This window comes from Aquila chrysaetos, chromosome 17 (assembly GCF_900496995.4).
Source record: "Aquila chrysaetos chrysaetos chromosome 17, bAquChr1.4, whole genome shotgun sequence".
NCBI lineage: Eukaryota > Metazoa > Chordata > Aves > Accipitriformes > Accipitridae > Aquila > Aquila chrysaetos.
The window spans coordinates 1,726,799-1,744,859 of record NC_044020.1 but is presented as its reverse complement, the minus strand read 5'-3'; the positions used below and the strand labels follow the sequence as shown (position 1 = coordinate 1,744,859).

The following is an 18,061-nucleotide window of genomic DNA, read 5'->3' as shown; positions in this document are numbered from 1 at the left end:
ACCCGTCTTCTTTCCCACGTGCGCTCAACGTCAAAGCTGCTGGGGGTTCAGGGAAAGAAGCCACCTGCGCTACCCTTGGCCCTCTGCCCCTCACGGCTCATCGCAGTCGGAAAGCAGGAGCCCAAATGCCATTAATCCTTGCGATTGTTCAAGAAAAGTAAAGAAATAGGGCTGCAATGAAAGAGAGAGCTGTTGAACGGAGTTAGACTGCCAAAAGGCCTCTTGCAAGGTCCATTTACTAAAAGATATTAAGGATATTAAGCCCAGGCTCTGATGGCATTGGTGGGTCACTGCCCATCTTCCCTCTCGCGTTTTGGCATTGTTTTCTGGCTCCTGTAAGAGGCCAGCCTTCTGTTTCCAAGTGCAGGTTTTTTTCCTGACCCTGCAGAGCCCCTCCAAGATGCCATTTGCAGCTCTACGGGTCACGTTCACCTCCCTGCTGTCCAGGGAGGGTTTGCTGGCTGGTGGCGGGCGGCACAGGGATGTCTCCCCGGCTGGGAATGGTCCTGCCCTTGCAAAATGGGCGATGGGAAGCCCTGGGGATGGCACTTGACTGCCAGGAGCAGAGGCTGCAAGCCGGGCTCAGAGGCAGCAGCGTGCTGCTTTTGGTGGCCATCAGAGCCCACGGCAGTGGCTACTTGAGTGGGAGGACCGGCTGCAAGCATGAGAAGAGCGGCAGAGGAGTGGTGGCTCCGGAGACTCCCAGGGAACAGGGGGGATTCTGTGCCTTATCCCGGGTAGCAGCATGGGTTATTGTGCCCCATCACCCATGCTGCCTTTGACATTTCACAAGCTCACTTCGTCATTTGGGGAAACAAAGGTCGTTACTGCTCTCCAGGCGCACCGCTAAGGTGCGCTCCCTCCTCTCCACCTGCACCTTGCCCCATCAGGGCAAGTAAATTCCCTTTCTTGCAGGGACGCAGGCTGGAGTCACGGGGGGCACCCCATTCCCAGTTGGTCCACGGGCAAAGAAGCCACCAGGCAACAGGGCTCTGCGGGCTACGGGGCGCCAGGGCCAGCATGCCATCAGGGCAGCGCAAGTCTTTGGGGGTGCTGGCTAGGTCCCCACTGGTGTGGCTGCGTGTGGCGGATCAGCAGAGGAGCCGGCCAGCTTGGGAAACACTAGAGAGAGGGGGGATTTTGCTTCACTGTCTCAAGGCAGAGTTCAAGTTGACAACCCCCGGCACGTCACTAGAGGTCCGGCACTCGCACGGCAGCTGGGATGGCGTCGGTCACGCGTTGCTCTGCCGTTGCGCTCACCCTTCTCTTTGCAAGAGAGAAGGGGCGGGTTGAAAACCCGTGCCCGCACAGCGTGGACGTGGGGAACCCACATCAGGCAGTGGGTACCGTGAGTGGCCTCCCCGGAGGGGCCGGGGCAGTTTGGAGGCACGCTGCGTGGCGTGGCTGGAGGAGTTCACAACATGCACACGCGGCTGCTGGCGAGGGGCCCGGGAGCTGGCAGCCGGCCTCGGGGGGGGGGAAAAACAGAGAGAAACGCTAAAACAGGCACAACCCAAGGGGGCCAGGCTGGGGAGGGGGCACTTATGGAGGCCCGCAGTCCTTGGCTGCCATGGTGGGAGGGCGGCAAGGAAAGCCCGCCGTGGCGCAGCCTGATCCGGCAGATCCCGTTCGTAGCGCATCAGGGGTCTGCCGCACGTAGCTGCGCAAGTTTTGATCCGGACTTGAGAGTTTCAGGGGCTGGGCTCATCAGCGCACCTGCCCAGAGGCGACAGAGCCCTGTTGTGAGGAGTAAAGTATTTCTGTGGATCAACAACCCGAGGAGGAGGCAGGAAGCCGGGAGGAAGGTTCAAAGATCCATTTTCATTCTGGCAGAAGGTTAAGGGTAGGGAATACGAACGCTGCCTCCGAGGTCCTGGATAGCTTAGTACATGAACTGATGATCTGGAAACAAAGATGAACAATATACCAAACATTTTTAAGAGATGACTCAAAGCTCTTGACTCTTGAGGAGATCAGAAAGGACTGTAAGTAAAACGCAAATGTGGCAAATGGGCAACACCACGCATTTGCGAAGGTTTAACTGGGCACGTGCAAAGTCAGAAAAGAGAAAACAAATTGCACATAAGAATTACAAAGCTCCAAACAGTCTCTAGCAACTCAGGAAAGGATCTGGATGTCACACAAACCCTGGCTCTGTGAGTAGCTGCAGGTTAAAAAAAAAAGCACACACAAAATATTAGCATGCAGAAGGAAGAAAGGGAGAATAATATGGAAAATATGATAATGCTATTATGTAAATCACTAGCGCGGCCTCTCTGGGAATACTGTCTGCAGTTCAAGTAAGTCTTTCTCAGAAAGGGCTGATTAGGGGCATGGTAAAATCGCTCACAAAGAGAGATCAAAATGATTGGGGTTGTTTATCTCGGAAAGGAAATGAACAAGAGGAGACTGGCAGGGAGCGAGCCAGTCCAGAGCTTCTGGTTTTCTTCCTGTTCAATTCTATCGCTGTCATATCTGGTGTCGCTGAGAAGTGTGTGAAGTGATGTGGCTCTCCTCTGTCACACACGGTTTGCTCTTTCTCTCACCCTCTCCCCCAGGGGAGGCACAGCATATGCAGTTATGTTTTACATTTTGGTAGGATCTGGGGAGGAGATGGCTAAGGAGGAATAATTAGTCCCCAGAGTAGGCATATAGTGGAGAAGGCAAGAATGGAAAAGGGGGATTTGCACCTGGACGGAGGGGTGGAAGGTCCTGGCTTCGGGACGCTCCTTCCATCTCCTCAGGCAGACCCCAGAGAGGCTGCCAGCTACTGCCCTTCTCCTAGAGCCCTCGAGACTTCCAGATGAGGCCCTGAGGTTCCTTGGAGATAAAGATAAGGAGCTTGAATTTGATAAGTTATTCTGTAAATAGCATCATCCAGGTAGTCCGAGGTACCTTCAGACACGCAGCATGAACCCACGACGCTCTGCCTACCCTGAAGCACCAGAGAAACCTTCTCCATCTACCCCCACATCACCCCAGGCAGCCAGCACGCACAGCCGGCGATGACCGTGACAGCCTGTGCTGTGGATGTCGACTCGCTGCAGCGAGCTGAACTCTCCCCTTTCTCACACAAAGCATGACGGCATTTAGGCCCGTCAAAGCCAGAATGACAAAAGGAAATACCTATTGGTGCTCCAGCTGTTTGGGGCCGTGGGGAGCACACTCGCCCGCACATGGAGCCCGTTTCACCACAGCACATGAAGCCCGGGCTGCTAACGAGACTTTCCAGGGTGGAACGAGCCCTGTGTCCCAACGTGGCTTCAGCGCGGGTGCCCACCCCGGCCTCCGGGGCAGCTGCAAGTCTGAGGGGGAAGGGAAGACTCCTCTCTCCGCCATGGTGACCGCTCAAGCCCAGTTGGGAAGCGGAGCAGCCTGGGTCCCTCCAGGCTGTACTGGGGGGGGGGTCCCACTCACCCTCAGCCCTTCCCCACAGCCCTTTTGTTACCGAAATCCGGAATAAAACTCCTTAACGGCAATGTGAAGTTAAGAAACGGGCACTTCGTTTATTGCAGCGCTGGGGACACGGGGGGGTCGCTCCTCCAAAAGTGTGTCCAACCTAGTATCAAAATGCATCAGTTTTTATAGACTTTTTCTGTCAGGTCATTGTTATATAGGTTTTTTTACATAAAAATGCATACTATGCTCGCTCTTAAATTTAATCTTTATAACGATTGGTCCTTTGATTATATAACCTTATCAATAGTCTTATTTAAAAACCATCATTGGTCAGTTATGCTTAGCTCTACTGATTGGAATCTTCGACACTCAAATCGAGATGGGAAGGGTAAGGGGGTTTCCAAGCAGCAAACTGGTGTCCGTGACAGTTTCCTTAGTTTCTTGAAACAAAACATAGTAAAACCAGTAACTTCCTGGTGAGGTTTCTAGGGTTCGCTATTTCAAACTTTAACAATATTAAGGTTCCTACAGTCACACATCACACAGTTCCTAAAGTTTCTATGGCTACATTTCAAACTTAACAATCCTATACGTTCTGCTTCACAATTTTACTTCTTAATCAAACCTAACTCTTCTATGTGATGAAATTTTGATTTCTTTACCAGAATATTTGCAACGCTTTCAGCGTGTCCCCGCCCCCCCCCCCCCCCCCGCCTGAGGAAGCCGGCTCACCACCCCCTCGAAGGGGCACGGCCTCCTCAAACCAGACCAGCACCGGGCCCGGCCCAGCCCCGTCCCAGTCCTAACTGGGAGCAACTGGGAGCGGCGGTGCCCCTCCCCGCCGGCAGGGGGCAGCCTCCGTGCGCGGGCGGGCGGCGCAGAGTGTCCCGTCCCCCCCGCCCCGCCCGCCGTACTAGGCGGCGGGTGCGGCGCCCCGCCGGTAGGGGGAGACGGAGCTGCGTCACCGCCCCCTCGGCGAAGTCGCGCTCTCCGATTGGCGGGGCCGGGGTCACGACACGGAAGCGGATCGGCCATGTTGCCGGGTGACCCCGGGAGGGAATCGGTTGCCGTGAGGGTCCCGGAGTGCTTTCCCTTCCTCCTCCTCCTCCTCCTCCCCGGTCCGTTCCCGGTGAGTCCGATACGGTCGGTCCCCGCGGGGCCTCGGAGGGCTCGACCGCAGCCCGGCGGGGAGCTCCACGGGAAGGGCCAGGCCGCGGGTCCCGCCGGTTCCCCCCCCACCCCCGCAGCAGGCCCGTGCGGCCTTGCGCCCTTAAGAGAGCCCGTTATCCCCGGTGGGCCGTTCGAGAGGCTGTCCCGTCCCTTCCCGGGCCGGGGAGGACGGTGGTTTGCGGGGCCAGGCATGGAGGGGGAGGCGGCGGCCGGTGCTTCCCTCCGGGAGGTGAAAGCTGACTCGGGTCCTGCGCTTTGTCACCTCTCTCTAGGTCGCCCGTCCACGCACCCGTCTTCCCCCATGGCAGCGTGGTCCCGGGAGGCTGTCCTGACCCTCTACCGGGCCCTGCTGCGCCAGGGCCGCGGGCTGCGTTACACCGACCGGGATTTCTACCTCGCTTCCATCCGCCGCGAGTTCCGCAAGAACCGAGGGCTGCAGCAGCTAGAGGACAAGGAAAGACAGTTGGAGAAGGGGCAAGCTTTCCTGCAGAGCAAACTCGGGGGCCTGGTTTAGAGATTCCCTGTAGCTCCTTTTGGCCCCGCTTACTTCCCTCTTCTTTCCAAAACCCTCTCGCCAACCAAAAAAGATGATTAACGCTCTCTGCCCACCACTGTTTTGAAGAAGTCTGGAAGGTGCTTCCCCAGGCACACCAGGAGGGCTCTCCTGTTCTCTTTACAAATGCGTTAGGTCACAGGTAGGTCATTTACAATGATATAACCATGTTCTTCATGCTGCTGTTACAGCTTGCTTTGTGAAAGTGTGGGTTTTTTCTGCCTAGGGGTGACGGGTGACTGGATTCCTGGTTCACCAAGGCAGGAACATTCCTTCTGGGATTGTAGCTTGGCCTTAGAAAAACCTAAGGGCAGTTTTAAACTGCCCCAGACAGGCAGGCGCTGAACCTTTGAAACTGGGTGAGAAAACAGATCTCGAGTCAGGTTGGAAGAGTTTCCTGGTGTTTTCATGTAGGTTCACTGAGGATCCAGCTGCGGGTACGGTGGTGGCAAAGTGTGTTTTACACGTGTAGTTGGCCAGGGAGACTCTTTAAATTTAAATATCAAGATCAGGTTAAGTGGGAATTGGAGAAGACAAAGCACACGAACATTAATATTTTCTCACACGTGTTATACATGACTTGTATGAGAGTCAAACCGAACAGCTTTGAGGGCAAGAGTAAATGTTTAGTGAAAGCAAGGGAGCTGTTCCCTTTGTGGTGCGCTGTGGTCTCTGTTGTTGATTCTTGGGTGTCTTTGAAGTATCTGGGACCAGCCATTGTCCAAAAATGAGTCTGGGCGTGGATGCTCTGAGACTGCCTGTCAACTCTTGGGAAGATTCTGATCTGTTATGGACAAGCAGTTGACCATCCCTGCATCACCTTGTCTGTGAGCAAAATTACACCCATTAGATTGAGAATAAGAAAATAAATTGGCATAAAAAAAGCCACGGTTTGGTTGAGAAGCAGAAATTAAAAGGAAAAGACCTGAATGCTCATAGAGTTTTAAATAATATACAGGATTTTATTGGAAAATATTGCTGAAGTAAATCTTACTTTCTCTTTTAAAAAGCATTAGGTGATTACACAATTAAACCTGCTTCAATGATTAGAAGCCCCACATCAAATTAGGGATGTTTTTCTTCAGGTCGTAAATGTTGCTGGAAGTAAAGAAATGCTGTCGTTGCAGAGCTTGGTCGGTACTGTTCCCGCGTGTCTGGGAATAAGCAGCTCCTCGAGGGAAGATAATTAAAGAGGCTGCAGGGTTAGGTGGTCCCTTCCCGTGGCTCTGCGCTAAGACCCCAAGAGCCATGAGCGTGGGCTGGAGGAGAAGGGAGCGAACCGTTAGGGTTGCGTGTTTTGACCTGTTTGTTTAGTGCTCCCACTCCTTTCAGGTGAGATGGCAGGCGCTGGGCAGCGCAAAGGGAAAAAAGATGACAACGGCATCGGCACAGCGATCGACTTCGTGCTGTCCAACGCCCGGCTTGTGCTGGGCGTGGGTGGAGCAGCTATGCTGGGCATCGCCACGCTGGCCGTCAAACGGGTCAGTGAGCATGCGGGACAGCGGGGTGGGACCTGAGCACGGGGGCACTGGAAAGAAGGAGGGGGAAACAAAGGACCTGGGATGCTGGCACTAGGCTGGGTAAAATGCAAACGTTGGGCCCTTAACGACTCAGACTGTGCCTGGTGATGTTGCTTTAGATGTACGACCGGGCAATCAGTGCTCCCAGCAGCCCCACTCGCTTGAGCCAGTCAGGAAAGAGAAGCTGGGAAGAGCCAAACTGGCTGGGCTCCTCCTCACGCTTACTGACCCAGGACATGAAGACTAACCTCAGCCGCTCCCTGCAGACCCTTCCCACTGATCCTTCGGCTGCAGACACAGGTAAGGAGCAGGGTGATACTCCCGCTTTACAGAATCATCTAGGCCCATAAACCCTGTTTTCATTTAAAGGAATGCAGGAAGGAGAATACTCTGTCCAGCCCAGGATTTTGATGTTTTTCTTCTAAGCAGGTCTACTGGTAACTTCAAGAATTAGAAGTCAGATTGGGAGCTAGTGAACAATAGTCATCTATTTGCATTCTTCGTTCGTGTCATGACTTCATGGACTTAAGCTTTATTCTTCCTCAGTCTCTTCTCTTTCAAGCTGAATACTTATCTGTGCAGTCTTTCCTGATAAAAAGCCACTCTGTTCCTTTCAAGCTCTTTGTTGCCTTTCTTTGGACTGTTCCACATTGTTTGTGTCTTTTTAAGAGGGGAATAGTCAAGTTGTGAATGTACTAGCAATTTATAACAGTATTACCTGTAGTATTTCTACTGTTTTCCTAATAATTTCTGTAATGCTGTTTGCCTGTTTAGTGCTGCTTATCACTGAGTTAGTCTTCATCAGGCTATAAAGACTGACCTGCACTCTTCTTTTTGAGTGGGATGATAAGTAATTTAGAGTCCATCAGTGTTTGTTATATGTGTTTGGCTGTTTTTTCTTGGGGGGATTTACTTTCTGTCCCATGTCACTTCAGGAGATTGACACTTGGAGATTTAAAATAAAAATCAGGATCAAGCTTTTAACTTGATTTCCAGATTCTCTGCAAGAAAGTCAGCTTCAGGGTGGCAATGGATCTTCTGCTGAGGAAATGCTAATTAACTAGACAGCTGTGTTAAATGGGGTCTAGATAATTTAATTGGACTCCTGGAAGATGAGGACTGAGGAATAAAACCATTGATGATGCCATCTTGCATTCTTGACTTAAAAACAAATTAAAACTTAAGATGGAAAAATAAGGGTTTTTTTATGAACAGGCAATGAAGTCTGGTTCCCTATGGTTTTGCAGGCTATTTCCTTTTCATGCAAAACCTCAGATCTGTCCAAAAGACCCCAGTGGGACGAGAGACAGCAGCTGCTGAGGTTGGGCGGGATGGGTCTGTGCGCAGCTTGGTCAGCCATTCTGTGTGTGCTGTGTGGCCAAATGCCTGTTGCCAAACAAATGTGCAACAGCTGATTGCCTTAATGGGGCCACCGACTTGGGGTTTTCTCCTGCACCCGTTAAGTACCACAGCCCTTGCAAAGATCTCTTAGATCTGTAATTCTTCATTAATTCTCACTGATAACTTCTGAAACTCTTGGTCCATATTAAGAGAAGTCTGAAAGATAGGTGGGAAGCATTGACTGACTTCTTTAGGAAACCAGTCAGAAAAAAAGGGGCTTAGACAATCTGTGCAGGTTAGACATTGCTTAATAATGCAGCGTAAAGCATATTATTGCTGTATTGTGCCTAAGAGTGTGCTCTCTGTTCTTCGGCCAGTGAAAGTTTGAGGGAGGCTTTCACTGGGGCTACGATTGCCTGAGCTCTGCTGGCCCCAAGATCTGTCAGCTCACTGTCTTGCTAAGGGTTAATCAGACCCCTTACAACTATTTCATTTCCAGGTGGCGTATCTACTCTGATCTCATACCCTAGTCAGGACTGTGTTTTGCTGATAATTTGTGAAAATCAATTATAGTGTTAAAAACTTAATGAGATTGTGATGGTCGTTCAAGAGTGTTTTATCTATGGGTCTGGCACCATGTTGAAAGCTTCTGAACTGGTAACAGTGCTGAATTTTTGATGGAATTGAACTGACATACTGCCCCTGTAGCCATTAAAAATACTTCCTTGTGCACGATGTTAGTCTTGTTCTGGCTAAATTCCAAATCTAGTAACTTGTTTTCATCCGGTTTGATGTTCATAGTAGTATCTTTTGAAGTTTCTCAGCACCTCCCTTTTGACTGGTACCTGTGTAAAGCATGCAAAATGTCTGCTGAAAGCTTTCTGAGACCTAGGAGGCTGCACTTCCGCGCTGCAGATTTTCTTTTGCGGATCACTTCACAGTGAAACACTGCAGACACTCAACAGTTTTCCTTCTGTCTTGCAGACTTTTTCCGACCCACAAAGCCCAAGCCATCTGCCAAGAGGAGTCAAGTGGAGCTGAAAAAATCGCGCCTTCGTCTGTCTCTGCAAGAAAAGCTCTTCGCTTATTATCGCAGGAAGGTAGCTATCCCGGCGGATGAGCAGGCCCGGGCCAAGCAAGCAGCTGTGGATATCTGTGCTGAGCTGCGCAGCTTCCTACGTGCCAAGCTGCCGGACATGCCCCTGCGTGACATGTACCTCAGCGGCAGCCTGTATGATGATCTGCAGGTAATTCCTGGGGCTGCATCATGGGTCATTATTCAGAAGGCTGACTAGGCAGGGGCATTTCAGGCTTCCCTGTTGGCAGTGCTGCCTCAGCACAACATTCCTCTCTAATAAGACTCCTGGTGTCGCCTTTCCCACCGCGGAACCAGGCGTTGGATTTCTGCAGTACTGTTTGAACAGGCGTGACCAGGCTGCTCTGGCATTGTCTGCAAAGCATTTGCTTTTTGCTGTTTTATTTCTCTGGATTATCTCAGCCTTTCTTTCCTTCCCCTCTGTCTCTTCCTTTAGCTGTGTTTTCCTTGCTGTTTCTCCGACAGACCTCTTTTTTTCTCTCTGTCCTTTCTGTCTCCTCCCAAATACGTTATATTCCCTTAGAACTCCTGTGTATTCATGTAGGTCTTCCCTACTCTTTTTTTTTAACGCATGACAGACCTGGATTGGACAGCAGTCCCTGCTGCATATCTCCCTGATGGCAAGATGCCCATGGCTATAGTGAGTGATTCAGAGGCACACTTTTTTGTTTGAGTCAGAGCTCTGGAATGGAGTGTCAAGTGTCCAGTGAAACTTAGATCTGGGGTCTTAATCACATTGGAGAAAAGGGATCTTTAATGACCTTTTTCCAAACAAAGTGGCAGACTGGGTGAGGGCAGTACCTAGTTGTAGCATGGGATAATTAAACCATGGCAACAGAAGCCTGTCTAGAAACTTAATAGTCTGCCTCCTGTTTTAAATTATCACGTGGTGTTGCTGTGCCCTGGGCCAGCCACATCTCACATCCAAGGATTGGACTTGGAGGAGGCAAAATGATTTGTCTATATGCAGTCCATGTCAGGTCCTGAAGTATTTAAAGATCGCTAAGCAGTACATACTGTATAAGCACTAGCTTGGGTTATACCTTGGAGTTAACCCATTGATGATGGGAAGTAGTCCTTCAGAATGTCTTCTGAGAAAGGGAGGCTGTGAATCCCATGCAGAGAGGAGACTAAGACAGCTGAATCCTTATTCCAAGTTCCTTTGAACAGAAGGCTATTTAAAGGTGGTGGATAAAACTGAGTGTGGAGAGAGAAAGCTTGTTCTTACTGACTTTTCTTTCTTGTGAAAGGTAGTGACAGCTGACCACATCCAGCTCATTGTGCCTCTGATGCTGGAGCAGAACCTGTGGTCGTGCATCCCTGGAGAGGACACTATCATGAACATTCCTGGCTTCTACTTGGTGCGTCGGGAAAACCCAGAGTACTTTCCCCGTGGGAGCAGCTACTGGGACCGCTGTGTGGTGGGTGGTTACCTTTCCCCCAAAGCTGTAGCAGACACCTTTGAGAAAGTTGTAGCTGGCTCCATCAACTGGCCAGCAATTGGGACTCTCTTGGATTACGTGATCCGTCCAGCAGCTCCCCCAGCAGATTTGACGCTGGAAGTCCAGTATGATCCAGAACGGCATCTTTTTATTGACTTCCTACCATCCCTGACACTGGGTGACATCATCCTTGTGGCCAAACCCCATCGATTGGCCCAGAATGACAATTTGTGGCGACTGAGCCTGCGGCCGGCAGAAACAGCTCGCCTCCGGGCCCTGGACCAGTGTGATTCTGGCTGCCGTTGCTTGTGCCTGAAGATCTTCAAAGCGGTATGCAAGTCAAACCCAGCCCTGGGCCACCTCACTGCCAGCCAGCTCACCAATGTCATCCTGCACTTATCCCAGGAGGAGTCCGACTGGTCCCAGGACATGCTGGCTGATCGCTTCTTGCAGGCGCTGAAGGGGTTGATCCGCTACTTGGAGGCAGGTGTCCTCCCTAGTGCTCTGAACCCCAAGGTGAACTTGTTTTCAGAGCTCACCCCCGAAGAAGTGGATGAGTTGGGCTATACCCTCTACAGCTCTCTGTCAGAGCCAGAGGTCTTGCTGCAGACGTAATGGGGCCTTACCTAGGGAAGTGTTGATAGGGTTTAGCCAAGGTGGACTTCGATGACTGCGAAATATGACTCCTCCACTTCTCTCTCTCTGTCTCCTTTTGGTTCATTATTATTTCCTGCTGTGGAGTTGGTGCTCCCACTGAATTTCTTGGTGCTACCGGTCCATTTCCACCATCTCTGCCCCAACAGGTACCCATTGGCTAGGGAAAAGAGGCTAAAACTGCAGCTCTAAGATCTTCACATAAATTCTGCTGATGTTTAAGTGTCTACCAAAAAAAAATAAACCAAACTATGCACTTCTTTCTCCTGTAGTACACTTAGTGCAGTGAGTCCATTTTGGTCTGAAGAAGGTGGAACTGGGCTGGTAAATCCAGTGACGATTTTAGCAGACTCGCATTGAGATCTTTTCCTTTCCTTTCCTTTCCTCCAGTCTGACTTTGCCCTGTTTCTTTTTCTCTGCTGTACCACACTGTCTCACTTTCCTCTTTCTTTTTTTCTTTTTTTTTTTTTTTCTTATTGGTCCCTTTGACTCAGTCATGCAGAGCAGACTGAGTGAGATGTTTTGGATAGGGTTGGTTTTTTGTATTTCTGAGTGGATAATACACTGGCAGTATTTAGGGCTGTAGAGCTTGGAATAGGAGAACACCCATGCCCATGGCTCTTGCTCCTACGGAGCCTTCTCATCCTTTGCGAGCTGGGTTCAGGAGTAATGGGCTGAGGCTTGTCCAGTCTGCTGCGACGCAACCTCCAGTATGGGCAGTTCTCACTGAAGCTGTCGTAGGGGAGGAAAAAACCTTTGTGGTCTGGCTATGTGATGAGGCCGAAGGAGCAGGGCTTGCCATTCCTGCCTAGCCAGATCTGCTGGGTGTTGCTGGTGGGAATGGCCGCCCTGGGAATGGAGAACAGGGCGGCTCCTTAGATGTCTCTGGCCTAGAGGAAGAGAGGCTGATTATGGAGGAGGGGTGGGAGACACATATGGGAACAGGGATTATTTTTTTTCATCTTTTCCCCAAGAGCTTATGGCTGTTCTGGTTTATAGGAGGTGGAAGCGAGACTGCATGCCTCAAAGGGCTTTGTAATAAGCACACGTAAGCCAGATTCTCACCAGCTACAAGTCTGTGAAGGTGATAGGACTGAACTGGTGTCATCGGCAAGGTTCTGTCCCATACACTGATAACAGGGTACATATGCAGAGCTGGCGGTTAGAGGTATGTTGGCTTTGCCATCTGCTCTCAGTGTGTGTTTTAGTCCCCTCCCCAGCCACCTCAGAGCTGAGGCTGTCTGTCCCCTTCCTCATTCCCACACGCTGACTTTCCAGTGCTCCCAGTTTACAATTACTCTTAGAAAGCTGGTGAGGGCACACCTTCCCCATTCTGTCTGTTTGGACCTGTTGGTAACGCAGTTCTGCCTGCTCCTGTTTATGGCTGCTGTCAGGCCGTTCTCCCTTGGCTGCCCTCCCATCTGCTGCTGGACTGCGGTACGGATTTTGGGGGGCAGCTGCTGCACTCTTGGTATCTCCTAAACAAGCCACATAGACTCTGTATACTCTGCATTAAGCCTCTTATCTTCAAAAAGGGGGAGGGAGGGTGTTCTCCCAAGTCTGGGGCTGTGTCTCTCTCAAAAGACCAGCACAGCTATCATTACAGAAACATACTTGCCTTTTCCCAGCTTTGGCACCTATTCTTCCCTTGCTGTCCAGCCTCCCTAGCCAAAGGAGAGGGGTACTGCAGCAGCAGAGTTTGGAGGGAGCAGGAATCCTTTTCTCCTCCCTTCCTCTCAGGACTTCCCCCCACCTTTGACAGAGAAGTTTCAAGGTGAGTTTCAGGAGAGGAACCACGGAGGGGAGTCTTTAGCCCTTGTTTTCTTTTTGGAGGCAGTGCTGGTGAGATGAGGGAGGGAGCATCTTTCTCGGACAATCCGTCCATTTTAGCCAATGTGTCAGATAGTATTCCGTATACAGTGATAATGCAACATTACATTTTAAATTATTTAATCCGTAGGGTACTGGTATTTTCTAGACTGCCAGCTGCGTACTTTGAAGTTTGTGTGTGTATATAAAGTCTGTAGTCTATAAAAGGTTAACAGAAATTCTGTTTGTATGATTTTGTGTTTTGTAAGTTTTGCAGCAGTCAGTGTTGGTCATATGTTGATTGCTCTTCAGTCTGGTTCCCAGATTTTTTCCCTTCTTCCTTTCCCTGCCCTCCACTGCCTTTCTGATGTCAGCCTTCCTACCCTAAAAGCAGACAGATGAGACTTGGAGCCTATGGGCTATTGGGGGAAATTCCCCTTTCTTTTAATTACTTGAAGGTCAACAAAAATATTAAAATATCTGGGTTGTCAGGAGTTCCCCGTAAGTTCATTTCTTCAGTGTGATCTCACCCCTCACTTGGTGCTGACTCGAATACCATGGTCTTCACACAGAATTGAGCAGCGACATGGTTTGGAATGATCAAAACTATAGATACAAAAAAGGTGAGACATAAACAGGAGGAAACCATTGTCTGAGATGGCTTGAGAACAGTTGCCACATACATATCTGTATAGAGAATTTCTTACATGAATGCTTTTACTTCTTCCTGGCAACCTAATGAATTAATATTTTATGGCCATTTCTTGCTGCTATTGAGCTCAATTTGTGTATCAAATGGAGACTGAAGCTGCCTTTTTGCCTTTTCTGTAGACTTTGCTCCACTTCACTTGAATCACTTCCATCATTTCTTCCCTTCAGTTTTGCGCTCCTCTGAGCTAGCCACAAGCCTGTTCTCGGGAGGCAAATGCTCACTTCCTACAGGCAGCCACCACAGCGGGCAATAGCTGCCCTGGCAGTGGCAGTCTCAGCAAAGGCCAAAGATGTAACGGGTCACAGGGACACTGCAACTAGGAGTATTTCAAGAGCAGGGGCAGGCATAAGGGGCCACAGAGGCAGGGAAGAAGGAGTAGGGTAAGTATGCAGGAAACTTACGCTAATGCTGTACCCAGCCTGTGGGTCAAACAGACTGTTGCAGAGTCTTTCGAACTGGCACCTTTCAGTATTAAATGCAGTACACGTGTTGACGTACAGCCCGGCGGGCTGTCTTACCTATAGGTAGGCTCCTTCCTAGTCAAAGCTGTAGCACAGAGCAGGAGGACCTAAAGCTGAATGTGAAAAGGGCAGCTCCTGGCCACCTTCCTGGCAGAGCGGCTCAGAGACAAATTGATTGTAAGAGGCCCAGAGCGTGCATTTGGTTGGTTGCTGCCTGGGCTCCAAGAATGCCTCGGTGTGTTCTGCTGTAGCTTAGCTCACGCGAGCTTCCCACGAGATTGTCGTCTTGTTCCTTGTAACCACGGGGTCAGGACCAACTTGCTCAGCTGTGGGGTTTCACTGCTGCTGAGCTCCACTGCTAATCCTTCAAGTCAGATGGATTTCTTTTCGATGGATTTCTTTTCCTGTGTTTAAGAGCAATTATGGAAACAAGAGGCTGCTTTCTGCCTCCTGGTGGGCTGCCATCGGGGCACTCACTCTTAGCATGTGGGTACTCGCAGTGAGAAGTGAAGGGATGATGCCCCATCTCTCGCAGGCCTGGAGGCTGTGGATTTGCAAAGGGGAAAGTCTAAGTGCATGGTCTGTGACAGAGTGCGTGAAATTCTGAAATAAAATTACTTTCCACAGTAACCTGGTTGTCTCTGGTGTGTTTATAAACTATACTTTTGTCTTGGCGTGTCACCTTCATGCTGACATAGCACACCAGCGCTTGGGGACCGACATGCCCCTTGCTGATTCACTTGCTTTCCCTTTGCGGCTCTGGGCGCTCAGCGCTCTGCAACTTCTCTTGAGAAGACGATCAGCTTGGTACTGCAGCGTGCGGGCTCCTGGCAGCGTTCGCACCAGTCACAAGATGATGTGTAATTAATGGCTCTGTGCCTCCCATCCTTTCTCCGATAGCCCGCGTGCCCGGACAGGCACCTGCTTTTCATGTGGCTCCCCAGACTTCACAGGCTTCCGTGCTTCTTTTAATATTAAAACTTTCTTGTGCAGACTCCCCCACCCTTGCTCAGTCACATGTTGGTTTCTGTGTGCCAATCCTCTCCCCAGCCAAATGCACTCCTCTCTTATCCAGGCATCAGCCTTGGGGCAGTGAGAAGCCGCTGTGCTGGGGGCCGGTGTCTGGCGTATTGAAGCTCTTCCCAGTAAGACCCGGTTTTATGTACCTGCTTGGGAAGGTGGGGCAGAAGTGTTGGACATCAAGTAAAGCATGAAGTGATGGATCCCAGGCTCCTGAATTCTGGGAAGACAGGCTGTGGTGACAACATTGTCCTGTGAGACTTGTTTTAATGAGGAGTCAGCAATTAACTATTTTGGAAGATATGTTATGATACAAAGGGAGTCTACATCTCTAACATTTTTTTTCTGATACCCCTTGCCCTTGTTTTGTTTTGTTTCATTCCTTTAATCTGTTCTGTGGTAGAAACAGATCAGATGAGATCAAGCACATTTCACGTCATACAGAGTCTTATGGGAACAGCTAAAACGAGCTGCTCCGTGGAATCTGTGCCAGGTATTACCCCCTCAAGTTAATACCCCTGGAAAGCCTAGAGCTTGCAATACATGTTTAATGTATGCAGCGGTTTGCACCTTTGCATAAAAGCTGTCCCGGCATGAATAGAGAGGAAAGATCAAAAGATATGGGTTTGTTTAATGTAGAGAAGCAATAATTGAGGGGAGTCATGATAATTATTTCAAGTATGGAAAAGGTTGCTACAAAGAAGAGGAGTGTAAATGGTTCTCCAGGCTGCAAAGACTCAGCATCTCTTTTGTTCTTAGCCTAAGGAACAAACAGCTTAGGCGGAAGGTGAATTTTGGAAAAAGCAAAATATTTTGCACGCTTTGTTATATAACTTGGAAAGGAATGTAGCCGAGCTTACATTTTACGTATTTATTTTTGCATCTCTGCATTTTAAAAATAAATAAATAAATAAATTCCAGCCCGACTATTCTGTAGCTAGTCTTAGGCTGGGGGGGAGAGAAGGTGACTGTAGCCCAAATCTGAGATTATCATGCTAAAGTTTTGAACTGTATGATGAATGTTTCTTTTTTTCCCCAAATACTTAATCACCTCTCTGTTTTTTTAAGGTTTATTTTAGTATTCTAAACTCCAGAAAAGCTGCAAACAGCTGCTGCTTTTTAAATTTAGTCTCATGGAAAAAAAGAGGAGCCTCTTTCAAACAAGGAGTTTCTCTTCCAGGTAAGATAAAATATGTTGGCCCGCTACCTGCAGTAGGTATGATTCAATGGCTCCAGCATGGCTCACTGAATCTGGGACTGGATCTTGAAACGTTGGGCTTTACTCACAGCTGCAGCAAGCAAGAAATGGGAGATTCTCCCTCCTACCAGTGAAACTCAGTATTGGCTTCCAGCCCTAGGAGGACTGCTGCAGTCTAGACACTTGGGGAACTGTTTGAGGTATCTGGATTTTTTCTTCTTTATCCTTGTCAGGCTGAGTTATGATCTGAGGGATTCAAGAAATATCCTCCCCCTCCCTTTTTTCTCTTTTTTCTTTTTTTTTGTTTTGTTTTTAAGATTCAACACCTTCTTAAAATAGCTCTCATGTAACAAGTGTGTCCCCTACACAATCAGGGATAGCACAGTGTAAAAGTTTTACTAGCATACTCTGAGAAGGACAGCATTATAATATCTTTATAGTATGTGATCCTGTGGAAATATCTTGCAAATAGTAAGGCAAAAGAGGGTGGTCAGACCAACGGGTAAGGCAGGGAAGATCTGAAATCATCCTGTACCTGGAAAGCATTCTTGTCATTTTATGAATAGCAGGAGAGTGGAAGACAGAGTTTGGCTCGTTGAACTCAAACTTTTCATATCTTAAGCTTTCCTAAGTACTCACGCAGAAGTCAGTTCTGAACAAAATCACTTTAAACACACTAAAAGTCAGATTGATTTTTATTTTGCTGCCCTGGTTCAATTTCCCTAGCTCCAGTGGCTAAGTAGCTCTTTGATCTGTCTATTAACACTCAGTGCTAAGCTTCTCAGGGGAAATACATATATATAAATTCTAACCACATTCTTCATGAAAAGCCTTCTCCATACAAATAACGGGCAAAAGTTGCTTGTGTGAGTTTTTGGGTTTGTTTTTGGATTTTCTTTTTTTAGGCAACAGTTCCCTCCGCTCAGCACAAGCCCACCCCTTCCCCTGCCTCTTACTGTGGTAGAATTGTCACTGTTCCACAGAAGCACAGGGGTGATATACCGTCCCATCAGACATCCCAGTCCTGTAAGACTCTCTTGTCTCATTCTGCTCAGCATTGCAAAGGACAGAGACCTAACAGGCAACAGACACAAGGGCATAGATGGCAAATGATGGACTGTGTTGGCTCTTTACCTGTCCCATGACAGACATTACTTCAAAACTCTTAACGCCCTGGCAGGCTCCTTACCCGCTTTGAAAGGCAAGAAGCAATCATTCCTGGAAGAGTATGGCAGCAAGAAATTTTTGCCTTCAAATTCATGAATTTATTTAGCACAGAGGATAGTTACGGCCTTGAACATAATAACTACCGCCACTTACGTATATAATATAATATGAATTATGTTCAGCTCCTGGTTGTTTACAGCAGCGGTGATATGCTGTCAGAGGGCCCGAGATACGCTGAAGCAAAGGCAGTACAAGATGCAGTAATCCCACAGGCCACAGAGCCGCAGCTCCCACGTTGCTTGTTAGAGAGCATGTTGGCAGGGGTCCCAGCTTCCTGGCATTCGAGTGGAGGTTGGTTTTTGCTGAGGCAAGCGCGTGACTGAGGTACAAACCTTCTCTTTTCCAAATCACTGCCCGTGGCCGTGAGAGAAACAGTAGAAAGCATCTAGTCCAGTGCCTTTTCTTGAGCAATAAGCTAGTGATTTGGATTAGGAACCTTTCTCCTCTTTCTTTTTTTTT

General features: G+C 49.2%; 2 protein-coding genes across 2 annotated transcripts; both read left to right on the top strand.

The window, feature by feature from the left end:
• The first annotated feature begins 4,393 nt into the window (after positions 1-4,393).
• Positions 4,394-6,485, top strand: LOC121233885 (MIEF1 upstream open reading frame protein-like). Its single transcript, XM_041129480.1, has 3 exons — positions 4,394-4,528; positions 4,842-5,264; positions 6,455-6,485. Exon 2 carries the CDS (start codon positions 4,871-4,873, stop codon positions 5,081-5,083), a length of 213 nt encoding a protein of 70 aa, XP_040985414.1. The 5' UTR covers positions 4,394-4,528; positions 4,842-4,870; the 3' UTR covers positions 5,084-5,264; positions 6,455-6,485.
• On the top strand, positions 6,460-14,787 carry MIEF1 (mitochondrial elongation factor 1). The gene is made up of 4 exons (XM_030040355.2): positions 6,460-6,603; positions 6,762-6,942; positions 8,968-9,230; positions 10,330-14,787. Exons 1-4 carry the CDS (start codon positions 6,460-6,462, stop codon positions 11,134-11,136), a joined length of 1,395 nt encoding a protein of 464 aa, XP_029896215.1. The 3' UTR covers positions 11,137-14,787.
• The last annotated feature ends 3,274 nt before the right edge of the window (positions 14,788-18,061 follow it).